The sequence below is a fragment of the Homarus americanus genome, unplaced genomic scaffold (assembly GCF_018991925.1).
Source record: "Homarus americanus isolate GMGI-L3 unplaced genomic scaffold, GMGI_Hamer_2.0 scaffold55561, whole genome shotgun sequence".
NCBI classification, from domain to species: domain Eukaryota; kingdom Metazoa; phylum Arthropoda; class Malacostraca; order Decapoda; family Nephropidae; genus Homarus; species Homarus americanus.
This window is the reverse complement of record NW_024733064.1, coordinates 26,830-42,216: the sequence shown is the minus strand read 5'-3', so window position 1 is coordinate 42,216 and position 15,387 is coordinate 26,830. Positions and strand designations below refer to the sequence as shown.

Here is a 15,387-nt window from a genome sequence, read left to right as displayed (position 1 = left end):
TGTCAACTTTTCGATCATTTGTTAACTCATTCCTCAGTGGTTTATATCAACACCTCAGGTAATTTCTTTAAATAGAATGGTACCTTTTGTGATTTAAGAGTATAATTAGGTAATATAACATCTCAGTTCTATTAGTATAACAGTTTTGTTATTTTATTATAATGATAATTAGACGATTTGAACCATGTGGCTTTTAATAGATAGTTTAAAGTTTCATTATGCATACTGTCCTGTACTTCTCTAAGACTTAAACTGGGAGGAACAAACAGCAAACAACATTGATAGAAATAAATGATGTTGAAATAAACGGCAAAATAATAGTATCTCTACCCTTTTATTTTACAGTTATTTATTTTGTCGTAACAACAAGAAAATAGAAGTTATTAGAGTACAATGGTTAAGGTAATATTCTTACACATGTAGTTAAACATGAATAACTAATATGATCATCATCGTCATCATCATCATCATCGTCATCATCATCATCATCGTCATCATCATCATCATCTTCACTTCCTAAGTAACAATGTCGCATAGTTTACCAGAAGACTAATGGTAGAGTGGCGTGGTAGTCTGCTACTGTGAGGGCGAGACGGGTTGGTGGGAGGTGTCCACGATCCTGCTGATGTTATTGTTGGTCCTACAGTTTTAAGTTCCTCTATTGTTCTTATTCCCATTAACAGCCTCGGGGAATAATCCCATATGTCCCCAATACACAGACAAGTTAAGGAGTTATTATAAGCCATATGTTCTTCTATTACAGTGTGTGACGTTTTAGTGAAATAGATCTGGCAGCTTCTTCTTGTATCAAATTGTTGATTATTATCATTCATTCTGATATCATTCTATTTTATTCTTAACTTTTGTTATTTCGGATACTTGCTTCTTATTGCCCCATAACAAAGCAACTGCTGGACAGTCTTATTCCTCTTCAGCCAGACACAACCTGAATAAAAATGTGCCTTTTTAAGAATAATATTTTCTTTATTATTCAAAATCTTTAATTAATTTGTAATTGTCACCGATGACGAGAAATTATTTGGTAATTTTAACTAAAATAATTTAAGAGCTTCACCCAATTCATAACATCTTTTGTCTCACTGAGCACCTACACAGCCCCTCCCACCTCCCTTATCGTGATTATCTTTAGAAAATATTTTTAAACCAGTTTTGTCGACCTTGGTGAGGACCCGCCCACAGTCCTCGGTAGGTATATAAGTGGTGAGGCGTCTGGGATGACCACACTCACTAACTGATTCCTTCACCAGCATCATCAACATCATGAAGGTAAAACTCTCACACTCACCCACTCACTCACTCACTCACTCACTCCCCTCGTGTGTATCAAAGCAGCAAGATCTTTACTAACGTTTGATTCTTATAAGTTCATTCATAAATAGATAGTGGCGTTTAGGTCACTCCAACTCCTTAGTTCTGGCACATTATGCAACACAACGAATACTGGAATAATGACCCAGAAACAAAATAGTTTATTCAGATGGTACAGTACAGGGACAGATTTATGCCTAGATTACAGGAATACATGACAATCAATTAGTCAATTCCCATATAACTGTACAGAAACTCTGGACATGAGTGTTAGTTCTAAATGACATTAGGTAAATATTTGCCAGTCATTATATATACACAAGTTTGTTTAGCATCACTTAGTAATGACAGCTGATATTTTCAGCCTCACCACAGGGTCACTGATAAAATAATATGAATAATTGTCACACATTTGTCATCACACAGGTGGTTCTCGCCCTGACTCTGGTGGCCGCCGCTATGGCTGCGCCGTCCAGACGTGGCTACGGCTTCTCCCCCGCCCCCGTCCCTGCCCCTGCCCCGTCCTACAGACCAGCCCCGTCCTATAGGCCAACTTATGTAATAAATATAGTTTTTTACGTGGATAACGTGCTTAAGAATATCACTTGTTAATATTTGAAAGTTCAGATAAGAATGTATTAAGTGTTTTCCAGGATAATTTATTACTAGTGTTTTTGTTTCATTTCTACTGTACTTAAACAAGTTATGAAGAAGACTTATTACACTTTCCTGTTCCCAGGGTCCTGCTCAGTACAGCTTCGACTGGGCGGTGAATGACGCTCCCTCCGGTAACGACTTCGGCCACGAGGAGACTCGTAACGGTGACAACACCCAGGGGTCGTACTACGTGCAGCTTCCCGACGGTCGTCTGCAGCGGGTGACCTACACTGTCAACGGCGGCTCTGGGTACGTGGCCGAGGTCACCTACCAGGGCGAGGCTCAATTCCCTACCTACAGTGCAGGGCCATCCTATAGGCCAACCCCAGCGTATGGTTAAAACACATTTAACCATATAATTAATAAATCCCCCTACATATGTATTTATATATAGAGAAAGAAATAATATATCACTTTTGATGTGGAAATGTTGCAATATCTATGTATAGAAAGCTTTTACTTGCAATGTTAATTTTATTTTTATTTTGTTGCTTTGATTTCATAGAGAAGTAATAAATGTTATTAGACTTCTTAAAATTTATGCTTTTCCTTCTCTGTTAATCTCTGTCTGTCGTTGGGGGCTTTCTCGAAGACTGTCTGTTTAATAAGCATATAATAATAATTTTAGAGAGGCATTTTATTAAAGACACGTAAATCTGTTAGGCCAAATACTAGGTGACACTATAAAGTAAATTACTTCAAGACAAGATCTAACAACCAAAACACAAGCTGTATTATATTGTCAACTTATCTATAAATTACATTACCTTGATAACAGATGTAATGTTGGCTCTTTATCATATCGACTTTGTGTGAATTAGTAATATGAAACAGTTTTGAAATTTAATCTTCACTTGAATAAACTGTTGAAAATGAATTTGAAATTGTTGAACAAAATGGTTAAGGAGTGTGATATTTTCTTGTAAATTTTAAATCATTGTTGTATTTGCCCTAAGAACAATGGCCACTGTTGTCAAGTCTAAGACCAACAATAACATCAGCAGGTTTGTGCATACCTCCCCCATCCTGTCTCGTCCTCACAGTAGCAGCTACCAAACAGGGAGGAACTACCGACTGGGAAGATAATGGAAGCATAATGTGTTGTCTAATGGTAGACCCTGCTGCCATATGGCATCACGAAAATTGTGACCAAGTCCCACGTTGTTGATCTGTCTTTCTGCCACATTTACACACAATTGCAGGTCTCAATTGTTTCTCTTACTTGACAACACAACATACATAAAGCGTTTCTCACTATTGATTTTTTTTCGTTTTTGTATTTCTTTATAGTTCTTTATTATTATTATTATTATTATTACTATTATTATTATTATTATTATTATTGTTATTATTATTATTATTATTATTATTATTATTATTATTACTATTATTATTATTATTATTATTATTATTATTATTATTATTATTATTATTATTATTATTATTATTATTATTATTACAGAGTTATTATTATTATTGCTATCATTATTATTTTATTTTACTTTTTATTATAAATTTTATTTACTATGAATGATTATTACATTTTCGCCCCCCAGGCCCCGATGTGGGTCAGTGACCTGTGCCCGGGAGGGCTAATACCCATAAAAAAAAAAGACTACCACACCCCTCTGCCGTTAGCGTCCGTGTAAATTATACAACACTGTTACTGTGTTTCTGGCAACATGAGATAAATATGACTGTGAATGGAGTCTAGGCAAGAATAACCCTTCCAACAGGTTGTATAGGATCTGGTGTAGGCTGGCTGATGGAAGGTCAGCTGATGGAGGTCATCTTGGACGGGGAAAAACACACATCATAAGACTGAAGATGTCTAGACGATGACTTAGGACGTGATGATGATGATGATGATGATGATGATGATGATGATGATGATGATAGTAATAATAGTATTAACAATCAACATGAGACTAACTCCCACACAGTATTGTATTACCATAAACATTCTCTGATAATTTTGATTTTCCTTGATGACATGACAACTTGGTTTGAATGTAAAATTCAAAAACAGGTAGTTTAGTTGAATAAAGTAAACCGTCGTACTTGCTGGATATTATATATACAACTTAACAAAATCAAACAAAATCAATCCAATTCCAAGATTTATTACTAAGGTGAAATAATTCATAAATAAACTGACATGATGATACAGTTGGTAGGGTATTGGCTTGTGGTAATTCACAGTGTAACATAACTTGCATAATCACTTGATCAATTTTCTTGATATGATTAAATAAGCTATGTCTTAGTGCTTCTGAAGTGACAACTGCTGTATAGCTCAAGACGTTACACGAATGTTTTGATCAATGTTACGTGTGAAGGAATCAGAGTATAGATAGTCTTGGAGTAAATAGAAAGAGTTACCGAACTTTAGAGAAAAAGAAGTGATGAAAACATTGATTACTTTAAGTACTGTTATGGGATAAAACCTTTCAAGAAATTTGATAAACAAAAATATTTATATTAAAATGGACAAATTCATTAATATGTACATCAAATTTAATTTATGGTTTATTGATAATTTACGTAATCGGTCATACAATGGAGATAAGTATATTTCAACCATACACTGGGGTAGGCCTATAGGCTGAGCCTGCACCATAGGTAGGGAACTGAGCCTCGCCCTGGTAGGTGACTTCGGCCACGTACCCAGAGCCGCCGTTGACAGTGTAGGTCACCCGCTGCAGACGACCATCAGGAAGCTGCACGTAGTACGACCCCTGGGTGTTGTCACCGTTACGAGTTTCCTCGTGGCCGAAGTCGTTACCGGAGGGAGCGTCATTCACCGCCCAGTCGAAGCTGTACTGAGCAGGACCCTGGTAGGAGGAAAGTACAGTGAGAAACAAAACCTCTCGTATTAGACGTAAGAAGAATGAATATTTGTCACTATAATATCGATACACAACAGTATTCATTACTCACATAGGACGGGGTTGGCCTGTAGGACGGGGCGGGACTGAAGGAAGGGCCAGGGTTGAAGGAAGGGCCGGGGTTGAAGGAAGGGCCGGGGTTGAAGGAAGGGCCGGGGTTGAAGGAAGGGCTGGGATTGAAGCCATAACGGGGACCGGACGGGGCAGCCACAGCGGCGACCACCAGAGTCAGGGCAAGAACCACCTGTGTGATGACAAAAATGTAACAATTAATCCTCTTACTTTAGCAAGGATCCTGTGGTCATGACCCAGAGATTTAATTTAATTTATGTTGATACTTTATATTCTTAACAGATCACTTACATACCAAGTGACCTGCTTCGTAATTTACCTATGTTGTTAGAAACTAAAACACGCACACAAAGTTTTTTGTTTTCGAGTTACTTAAAGAAAAGTTATGAATAAAGTCATGGGAAGCTAATATTTGCAAAAATTTCAATTTTAATCATAAGGAGAGTGAGTGATTGAATAAGTGAAGGAGAAGTTAAGGGAGTGAGAAATAGAGAGAGTGTGAGAGTTTTAGGAGAGTGACTGAGAGAGTTAATGAGTGAGAATTTTACCTTCATGATGTTCATGATGCTGGTGAAGAAGTCAGTGAGTGAGTGTGATCATCCCAGAAGCTTCACCACTTATATACCTACCGAGGACTGTGGGCGGGTCCTCACCAAGGTCGACAAAACTGGTTTAAAAACATAATCAAAAGAGTGTCACGGTGAGGGACACGGGAGAGACTGTGTAGGTGTTCAATAAGACGTGTTATCAATAGGGTCAACTTTGCGCAAGACCAACACAAATTATACAGATTTTTCAGCTTAAAATAGGAAATTATTCATATTAATTTACGATTGCGAATATAAGAGAAAAAATAGGGTGTTTTAAGATTCATATATATGGAGGTCGTGTCTGGCTTTACTATAAAACGATAATGGTTACTACTGACTCTGATTCAGCCTCAAGAAGACAAGAACATCATACTTCCTTAACTCACCATCATCGGCTTCCTGTACAGGAAAGTTATTATCAAAATTTATTGCTCTCATTATTATTAGTAGAGGTAGGTGTCGTAGTAGTGGTAGTGGTAGTGGTAATGGAAGGTGTAGTGGTAGTGGTAGTGGTATTGGAAGGTGTAGTGGTAGTGGTAGTGGTAGTAGTAGTGGTAGTACTTCCCGAATCTCCTACCACGCCCACACAACCCAAGCCCACATGGTCCAGGTATCCGTTTGGTCTTGTGTTTATAGGGGCCTCTCAACCTAAATTAACACTATCCATAACTTACCAAACGTCACTAGTACACCTCATGGATGAACGGTGCTAGTTATAAAGGATAGCATCGTCTCATCCACCCACTCTACTGGTGACCAATGGTACGGTAAAGATGTCTAGAGTAGTTTGTTAAATGTTTGGTGATTGGCTTAGGACAATGACTAGGCTGCCATCAGGTGCGGATGTCAACTCCAGCGAGTAAGTGTTAATCCTTTGATGGCCCTGTACAAGTTAGAAGGCGGCCCCGGGTATTATAAGTTAGTTGGATATTATTTTAGTCGTCGGTTCGATTAAAGTTTAATGTTAAATAAACCAGAGTTAATGGTATAGAAACTTTTACTGACACCCTGCCACTTTGAACACAATTACAGAGTTGTGGTGTTAATTGGCAAACACAAAGAGACAAAAGGAAATCATGTTTTAGTCCTTTATTACATACAGTAGCAGACTACCACGCCGCTCTACCACTAGTGTCCGTGTAAACTATATAACATTGTTACTTTGTTTCTGGCAACAACTCAACATGAGATAAAGATGACTGTGAATCGAGTCTAGGCAGGAATAACCTGTCCAACAGCTTGTATAGGTTCGTGCCTGTGTAGGCTGGGTGAGGGAAGATCAGCTGATGGAGGTCATCTTGGACGGGGAAAAACACATATCATGTAAGACTGAAGATGTCTAGACGATGACTTTGGGTCTTCATATTATATAACACACGAGTGGAAACTTTGTTAGTTACAATGAAAAATGTTGGTCCAGCCTTTGTTCTTCCGCGAAGGTTAACTTTCAGAGTAATAAAAGGTCATAATTTGGGGTAATTAAATTGACGAAATATAATATCTCTTATGAAAGTTGTTCAAATAGGTTATGCATGAAAATAATGAAATAGTTGTTAATAGTTATTCTCTCCAAGTAGAATCTCATATCAAATAACAGAAGAAGTCAATGACTGATACAAGCTTGTGAAAAATGGATTATGAACTACCTGAAAACTAGCACAGTTCCGTTTCCATCATCCTTGCCGTTTTGGTTGCGTTAGTCAACTCATTGTCCGCCTTCTATCGCTTGACTGACCGTATTTTTTAATGCATGAAGGAGTCATCTCAAGTAAAACTCATATATATATATTACACAGGAAGACCATAACAACGTAATAGGAAGTCATGACTGATACTTTGACATTTAACTTGAATGAGAATCATCCTAGGAATTATAAATGTCACAAAAGTGATAACATTATAAGAAAATCTTCCATTTTTTACCAATATTTTATAATGTAAAGTTCTGTTGATCGGTGACCCAGCTGGCGGTCATGTGAGAGTTAATAAACACAAATAGAGACAAAGGAAGAGAGAAATGGTAGGCAAGAATCTATATTTTAATTGTATTTATTCATTATCCGTAAAACAAGAGTGGAAAAAACACCTTTGCTGCTAAATAAAGACTTTATACATAGAATTTCTACAAGCATTTTCACATTAGGAGTGAACCATTAATTTGTATATAATTTATTTATATTAGGCAATTCATTTATAAGTTTCATAATTGGCCATTAACGATGGTTTTATATGTTTTAACCATACACTGGGGCAGGTCTATAGGCTGGGGTTGGCCTATAGGATGAGCCTGGACTGTAGGTAGGGAACTGAGCCTCGCCCTGGTAGGTGACATCGGCCACGTACCCAGACCCGCCGTCGACAGTGTAGGTCACCCGCTGCAGACGACCGTCGGGAAGCTGCACGTAGTACGACCCCTGGGTGTTGTCACCGTTACGACTCTCCTGGTGGCCGAAGTCGTTACCGGAGGGAGCGTCATTCACCGCCCAGTCGAAGCTGTACTGAGCAGGAGCCTGGGAGGAGGAGAGAACGGTGAGAAACTACACCTTTGGTGAGTAATTTATTCTCACACATAATAAACGTCTTGGTACAGTCTTAACTGGGATTACATGTATGAAGAATAAGATTTGTAACTACAATATTCATTACTCACATAGGACGGGGTTGGCCTGTAGGAAGGGCCTGGGTTGAAGGAAGGGCCGGGGTTGAAGGAAGGGCCGGGATTGAAGCCATAACGGGGACCGGATGGGGCAGCCATAGCGGCGGCCACCAGAGTCAAGGCGAGAACCACCTGTGTGAGGACAAAAATGATATTTAATCGTTCTAGTGTATCAAGGATACGCTATGTTATTGAATACAGGAAATGAATTGTTTACTTTTTAATTATATCATTTGGAATTACACACACATTCATTTTTAATTATTCCTATAATTCATTCTAAATATAACTATACTTACAATGGTACTCTTGATTTCCTTTTTTTGCACGTTATCATAGTGATTTATACAGCTTTAAGTCACTTATAACAGCAGGGAACAAAAGTGTTGCAAATGACGACTTTTCTAAGTTGTTCTTCCAATGTTATGGAGGATGAAAACATTTAATGGGATGTGTTTCACCTCGCCTTACTCATTATCAATTAATGTATATAATAATTTAGTGATATGAACAACTCGATGTTTTGATGCACTCGAGGAGGATGAAGAAAAGTGAATGAGGGAGAAAATGAGTTAGAGTTTTACCTTCATGATGTTGATGATGCTGGTGAAGAAGTCAGTGAGTGAGTGTGGTCATCTCAGACACCTCACCACTTATATACCTACCGAGGAATCTGGGCGGTTCCTCACCAAGGTCGATAAAACTGGTTTAAAATTAATATGAGAAGACTGTCACGTTGAGGGAGACTAAAGAGGTTGTCGAGATGCTCAATAAGAAGTGTTATCAATAGGGTCAAGCTTGTGCAAGACCAACACACATTATACAAAATTTTTCAGCTAAAGTTTCCATTCATTCTCTCATAACTGGTAAATTGTTCATATTAATACACGATTGTGAATATAAGAGAAAAAATAGTGTTATAAGAGTCATATTTATGGAGGTCGTGTCTGGGTTTACTGTATAAAACGATAATGGTTAATACTGACTCTGATTCTTTCTTAAGTAGACAGGAGCTTCATATTTCCATAACTCACCATCATCGGCTTCCTGTACAGCATCTTATAAGGAGTTATCCCTCTCCCGTGTTTCATAATTCTACAGGAAGGTACCGATCAAAATTTATTACTATCATTGTTAATAGTAGTGGTATTAGTAGTGGTAGTGGTAGTGGTAGTGGTAATAGTAGTGGTAGTGGTAGTGGCAGTGGTAGTGGTACTGGTAGTGGTAGTGGTTGTGATTGTGGTAGTGGTAGTGGTAATGGAAGTGGTACTGGTAGTGATTGTGGTTGTGGTAGTGGTAGTGGTATCCCCAATGCCGACAACTGCTTCAGATATTGACTTTGAGGCTACAGTCACTGAATGCTGCATAGATCTGCGGCTCAACTAATTCAACACAGATAGGATAGCTACTTTTGTATTAGGATATTTAATATTAAGGTAATAAAATGGCGGCGAAGGTGTGGCTATTGGGGGACGCTGGAGGCCACGTATAAAAAAATAAGTGGTATTTGTGGTAGTGGTATTTGTGGTAGTAGTAGTAGTTGTAGTAGTAGTCGTAGCAGTAGTAGTACTTGTGGTATTAGTGATTCTTCTCAAATCTCCTAGCACGCCCAGACCATCCACGCCCACATGATCTAAGTGTCCGAGTGATCTTGTGTTTGTAGGAGTCCTTCAACCTAAATTAACACTATCCTAACTTACTGACCATCACTAGTACACGGGATAATGTACAGTCGGGGTCAAAAGTCTTGAACACTTAGCAATATCTGGCATCTACTTGTGAGTTATACATATATGATTGGGATATACTAATAACACTACTTGTCATCACATATTATGCCTGAACCACAAAAGGGGATAAAACTCTCCTTAATACCTAAGATCTTCGGGTACTTACATGCCAAATACTGTCAAGTGTTCAAGACTTTTGACCCCGACTCTATCTTATGGATGAACGGTGCTAGTTATACGGGATGGCACAAGGCCTGTCTTCGTCTCATCCACCCACTCTACTGGTGACCAATGGTACGGTAATGGTGTCTTGATGGTTTGTTAAATGTTTGGTTATTGGTTGAGGACAATGACCAGGTTGCCATCAGGTGCGGAAATTAGCTCCAGCTAGTAAGTGTTAATCCTTTGAAGGGCTTGTAGATATCAGGAGGTGGCCCCGGGTATTATTAGATAGTTGGACATTATTTTAGTCGTCAGTTCGATTAAAGGTTAATGTTAAATAAACCAGAGTTAATGGTATATAAATTTTTACTGATACCCTGCCACTTTGATTACAATTACAGAGATGTGGTGTTAATTGGCAAACACAAAGAGACAAAAGGAAATCATGTTTTAGTCCTTTATTACATACAGTAGCAGACTACAGCACCACTCGACCACTAGTGTCCGTGTAAACTATACAACATTGTTACTTTGTTTCTGGCACCAACTCAACATGAGATAAAGATGACTCTCAATGTAGTCTAGGCAGGAATATCCTGTCCAACAGGTTGTCTAAGTTCGTGCCTGTGTAGACTGGGTGAGGGAAGATCAGCTGATGGAGGTCATCTTTAATGGGGAAAAAAACATATCATGTAAGACTGAAGATGTCTAGACGATGACTTTGGGTCTTCATATTATATAACACACGAGTAGAAACTTTGTTAGATACAATGATCAATGTTGGTTCAGCCTTTGTTCTTCCTCGAAGGTTAACTTTCAGTGAAATAAAAGGTCATAATTTGGGGCAATTAAATTGACCCAATATAATATCTCTTATGAAAGTTGTTCAAATAGGTTATGCATGAAAATAATGAAATAGTTGTTAATAGTTATTTTCCCAAAGTAGATTCTCATATCAAATGGCAGAAGAAGTCACTGACTGATACAAGCTAGTGAAAAATGAATTATTGAACCACCTGAAAACTAACACAGTTCCGTTTCCATCATCCTTGCCTTTTTGGTTGCGTTAGTCAACTCATTGTCCGCCTTCTATCGCTTGACTGACCGTATTTTTTAATGCATGAAGGAGTCATGTCAAGTAAAACTCATATATATATTACACAGGAAGACCATAACAACGTAATAGGAATTCATGACTGATATTTTGACGTTTAACTTGAATGAGAATCATCCTAGGAATTATAAATGTCACAAAAGTGATAACATAATAAGAAAATCTTCCATTTTGTACCAATATTTTATAATGTAAAGTTCTGTTGATCGGTGACCCAGCTGGCGGTCATGTGAGAGTTAATAAACACAAATAGAGACAAAGGAAGAGAGAAATGGTAGGCAAGAATCTATATTTTAATTGTATTTATTCATTATCCGTAAAACAAGAGTGGAAAAAACACCTTTGCTGCTAAATAAAGACTTTATACATAGAATTTCTAGAAGCATTTTCACATTAGGAGTGAACCATTAATTGGTAAATAATTTATTTTTATTAGGCATTTCATTGATAAGTTTCATAATTGGCCATTAACGATGGTTTTATATGTTTTAACCATACACTGGGGCAGGTCTATAGGCTGGGGTTGGCCTATAGGATGAGCCTGGACTGTAGGCAGGGAACTGAGCCTCGCCCTGGTAGGTGACATCGGCCACGTACCCAGACCCGCCGTCGACAGCGTAGGTCACCTGCTGCAGACGACCGTCGGGAAGGTGCACGTAGTACGACCCCTGGGTGTTGTCACCGTTACGATTCTCCTGGTGGCCGAAGTCGTTACCGGAAGGAGCGTCATTCACCGCCCAGTCGAAGCTGTACTGAGCAGGAGCCTGGGAGGAGGAGAGAACGGTGAGAAACTACACCTTTGGTGAGTAATTATCCTCACACATAATAAACGTCTTGGTACAGTCTTAACTGGGATTACATGTATGAAGAATAAGATTTGTAACTACAATATTCATTACTCACATAGGACGGGGTTGGCCTGTAGGAAGGGCCGGGGTTGAAGCCATAACGGGGACCGGATGGGGCAGCCACAGCGGCGGCCACCAGAGTCAGTGCGAGAACCACCTGTGTGAGGACAAAAATGATACTTAATCGTTCTAGTGTATCAAGGATACGCTATGTTATTTAATACAGGAAATGAATTGTTTACTTTTTAATTATATCATTTGGAATTACACACACATTCATTTTTAATTATTCCTATAATTCATTCTAAATATAACTATACTTACAATGATACTCTTGATTTCCTTTGTTTGCACGTTATCATAGTGGTTTATACATCTTTAATTCACTTATAACAGCAGGGAACAAAAGTGTTGCAAATGACGACTTTTCTAAGTTGTTCTTCCAATGTTATGAAGGATGAAAACATTTAATGGGATGTGTTTCACCTCGCCTTACTCATTATCAATTAATGTATATAATAATTTAGTGATATGAACAACTCGATGTTTTGATGCACTCGAGGAGGATGTAGAAAAGTCAATGAGGGAGAAAATGAGTTAGAGTTTTACCTTCATGATGTTGATGATGCTGGTGAAGAAGTCAGTGAGTGAGTGTGGTCATCTCAGACACCTCACCACTTATATACCTACCGAGGAATCTGGGCGGTTCCTCACCAAGGTCGATAAAACTGGTTTAAAATTAATATCAGAAGACTGTCACGTTGAGGGAGACTAAAGAGGTTGTCGGGATGCTCAATAAGAAGTGTTATCAATAGGGTCAAGCTTGTGCAAGACCACCACACATTATACAAAATTTTCTGCTAAAATTACCATTCATTCTCTCATAACTGGTAAATTGTTCATATTAATACACGATTGTGAATATAAGAGAAAAAATAGTGTTAGAAGAGTCATATTTTTGGAGGTCGTGTCTGGGTTTACTGTATAAGACGATAATGGTTAATACTGACTCTGATTCATCCTCAAGTAGACAGGACCTTCATACTTCCATAACTCACCATCATCGGCTTCCTGGACAGCATCTTATAAGGAGTTATCCCTCTCCCGTGTTTCATAATTCTACAGGAAGGTACCGATCAAAATTTACTACTATCATTATTAGTTGTAGTGGTAAAAGTAGTGGTAGTGGTAGTGGTAGTGGTAATAGTAGTGGTAGTGGTAGTGGCAGTGGTAGTGGTACTGGTAGTGAATGTGGTAGTGGTAGTGGTAGTGGAAGTGGTACTGGTAGTGATTGTGGTAGTGGTAGTGGTAGTGGTATCCCCAATGCCGACAACTGCTTCAGATATTGACTATGATGCTACAGTCACTGAATGCCGCATAGATCTGCGGCTCAACTAATTCAACACTGATAGGATAGCTACTTTTGTATTAGGATATTTAATATTAAGGTAATAAAATGGCGGCGAAGGTGTGGCTATTGGGGGACGCTGGAAGCCACGTATAAAAAAAAAGTGGTATTTGTGGTAGTAGTAGTAGTTGTAGTAGTAGTCGTAGCAGTAGTAGTACTTGTGGTATTAGTGATTCTTCTCAAATCTCCTAGCACGCCCAGACCATCCACGCCCACATGATCTAAGTGTCCGAGTGATCTTGTGTTTATAGGAGTCCGTCAACCTAAATTAACACTATCCTAACTTACTGACCATCACTAGTACACGGGATAATGTACAGTCGGGGTCAAAAGTCTTGAACACTTAGCAATATCTGGCATCTACTTGTGAGTTATACATATATGATTGGGATATACTAATAACACTACTTGTCATCACATATGACTGAACCCACAAAAGGGGATAAAACTCTCCTTAATACCTAAGATCTTCGGGTACTTACATGCCAAATACTGTCAAGTGTTCAAGACTTTTGACCCCGACTCTATCTTATGGATGAACGGTGCTAGTTATATGGGATGGCACAAGGCCTGTCTTCGTCTCATCCACCCACTCTACTGGTGACCAATGGTACGGTAATGGTGTCTTGATGGTTTGTTAAATGTTTGGTTATTGGTTGAGGACAATGACCAGGTTGCCATCAGGTGCGGAAATTAGCTCCAGCTAGTAAGTGTTAATCCTTTGAAGGGCTTGTAGATATCAGGAGGCGGCCCCGGGTATTATTAGATAGTTGGACATTATTTTAGTCGTCAGTTCGATTAAAGGTTAATGTTAAATAAACCAGAGTTAATGGTATATAAATTTTTACTGATACCCTGCCACTTTGATTACAATTACAGAGTTGTGGTGTTAATTGGCAAACACAAAGAGACAAAAGGAAAACATGTTTCAGTCCTTTATTACATACAGTAGCAGACTACCGCACCACTCGACCATTAGTGTCCGTGTAAACTATACAACATTGTTACTTTGTTTCTGGCACCAACTCAACATGAGATAAAGATGACTCTCAATGTAGTCTAGGCAGGAATAACCTGTCCAACAGGTTGTCTAAGTTCGTGCCTGTGTAGACTGGGTGAGGGAAGATCAGCTGATGGAGGTCATCTTGAACTGAGGAAAAACACATATCATGTAAGACTGAAGATGTCTAGACGATGACTCTGTGTCTTCATATTATATAACACACGAGTGGAAACTTTGTTAGATACAATGATCAATGTTGGTTCAGCCTTTGTTCTTCCGCGAAGGTTAACTTTCAGTGAAATAAAAGGTCATAATTTGGGGCAATTAAATTGACCCAATATAATATCTCTTATGAAAGTTGTTCAAATAGGTTATGCATGAAAATAATGAAATAGTTGTTAATAGTTATTTTCCCAAAGTAGATTCTCATATCAAATGGCAGAAGAAGTCACTGACTGATACAAGCTAGTGAAAAATGAATTATTGAACCACCTGAAAACTAACACAGTTCCGTTTCCATCATCCTTGCCTTTTTGGTTGCGTTAGTCAACTCATTGTCCGCCTTCTATCGCTTGACTGACCGTATTTTTTAATGCATGAAGGAGTCATGTCAAGTAAAACTCATATATATATTACACAGGAAGACCATAACAACGTAATAGGAAGTCATGACTGATATTTTGACATTTAACTTGAATGAGAATCATCCTAGGAATTATAAATGTCACAAAAGTGATAACATAATAAGAAAATCTTCCATTTTTTACCAATATTTTATAATGTAAAGTTCTGTTGATCGGTGACCCAGCTGGCGGTCATGTGAGAGTTAATAAACACAAATAGAGACAAAGGAAGAGAGAAATGGTAGGCAAGAATCTATATTTTAATTGTATTTATTCATTATCCGTAAAACAAGAGTGGAAAAAACAC

General features: G+C 38.3%; 4 protein-coding genes across 4 annotated transcripts; 1 reads left to right on the top strand and 3 right to left on the bottom strand.

Moving 5' to 3' along the window:
* Positions 1-1,247: 1,247 nt before the first annotated feature.
* LOC121869245 (cuticle protein 7-like) lies at positions 1,248-2,471 on the top strand. The gene is made up of 3 exons (XM_042370486.1): positions 1,248-1,287; positions 1,756-1,887; positions 2,069-2,471. Exons 1-3 carry the CDS (start codon positions 1,282-1,284, stop codon positions 2,324-2,326), a joined length of 396 nt encoding a protein of 131 aa, XP_042226420.1. The 5' UTR covers positions 1,248-1,281; the 3' UTR covers positions 2,327-2,471.
* Positions 2,472-4,502: 2,031 nt separating this feature from the next.
* LOC121869244 (cuticle protein 7-like) lies at positions 4,503-5,528 on the bottom strand. Its single transcript, XM_042370485.1, has 3 exons — positions 5,495-5,528; positions 4,927-5,118; positions 4,503-4,820 (listed from the first exon to the last, which is right to left on the bottom strand). Exons 1-3 carry the CDS (start codon positions 5,507-5,509, stop codon positions 4,563-4,565), a joined length of 465 nt encoding a protein of 154 aa, XP_042226419.1. The 5' UTR covers positions 5,510-5,528; the 3' UTR covers positions 4,503-4,562.
* A 2,034-nt stretch (positions 5,529-7,562) lies between these two features.
* On the bottom strand, positions 7,563-8,782 carry LOC121869247 (cuticle protein 7-like). Its single transcript, XM_042370488.1, has 3 exons — positions 8,777-8,782; positions 8,187-8,324; positions 7,563-8,046 (listed from the first exon to the last, which is right to left on the bottom strand). The coding sequence occupies exons 1-3, from the start codon at positions 8,780-8,782 to the stop codon at positions 7,771-7,773; spliced, it is 420 nt and encodes a 139-aa protein (XP_042226422.1). The 3' UTR covers positions 7,563-7,770.
* A 2,696-nt stretch (positions 8,783-11,478) lies between these two features.
* LOC121869243 (cuticle protein 7-like) lies at positions 11,479-12,695 on the bottom strand. The gene is made up of 3 exons (XM_042370483.1): positions 12,656-12,695; positions 12,102-12,203; positions 11,479-11,962 (listed from the first exon to the last, which is right to left on the bottom strand). Exons 1-3 carry the CDS (start codon positions 12,659-12,661, stop codon positions 11,687-11,689), a joined length of 384 nt encoding a protein of 127 aa, XP_042226417.1. The 5' UTR covers positions 12,662-12,695; the 3' UTR covers positions 11,479-11,686.
* Positions 12,696-15,387: the final 2,692 nt, after the last annotated feature.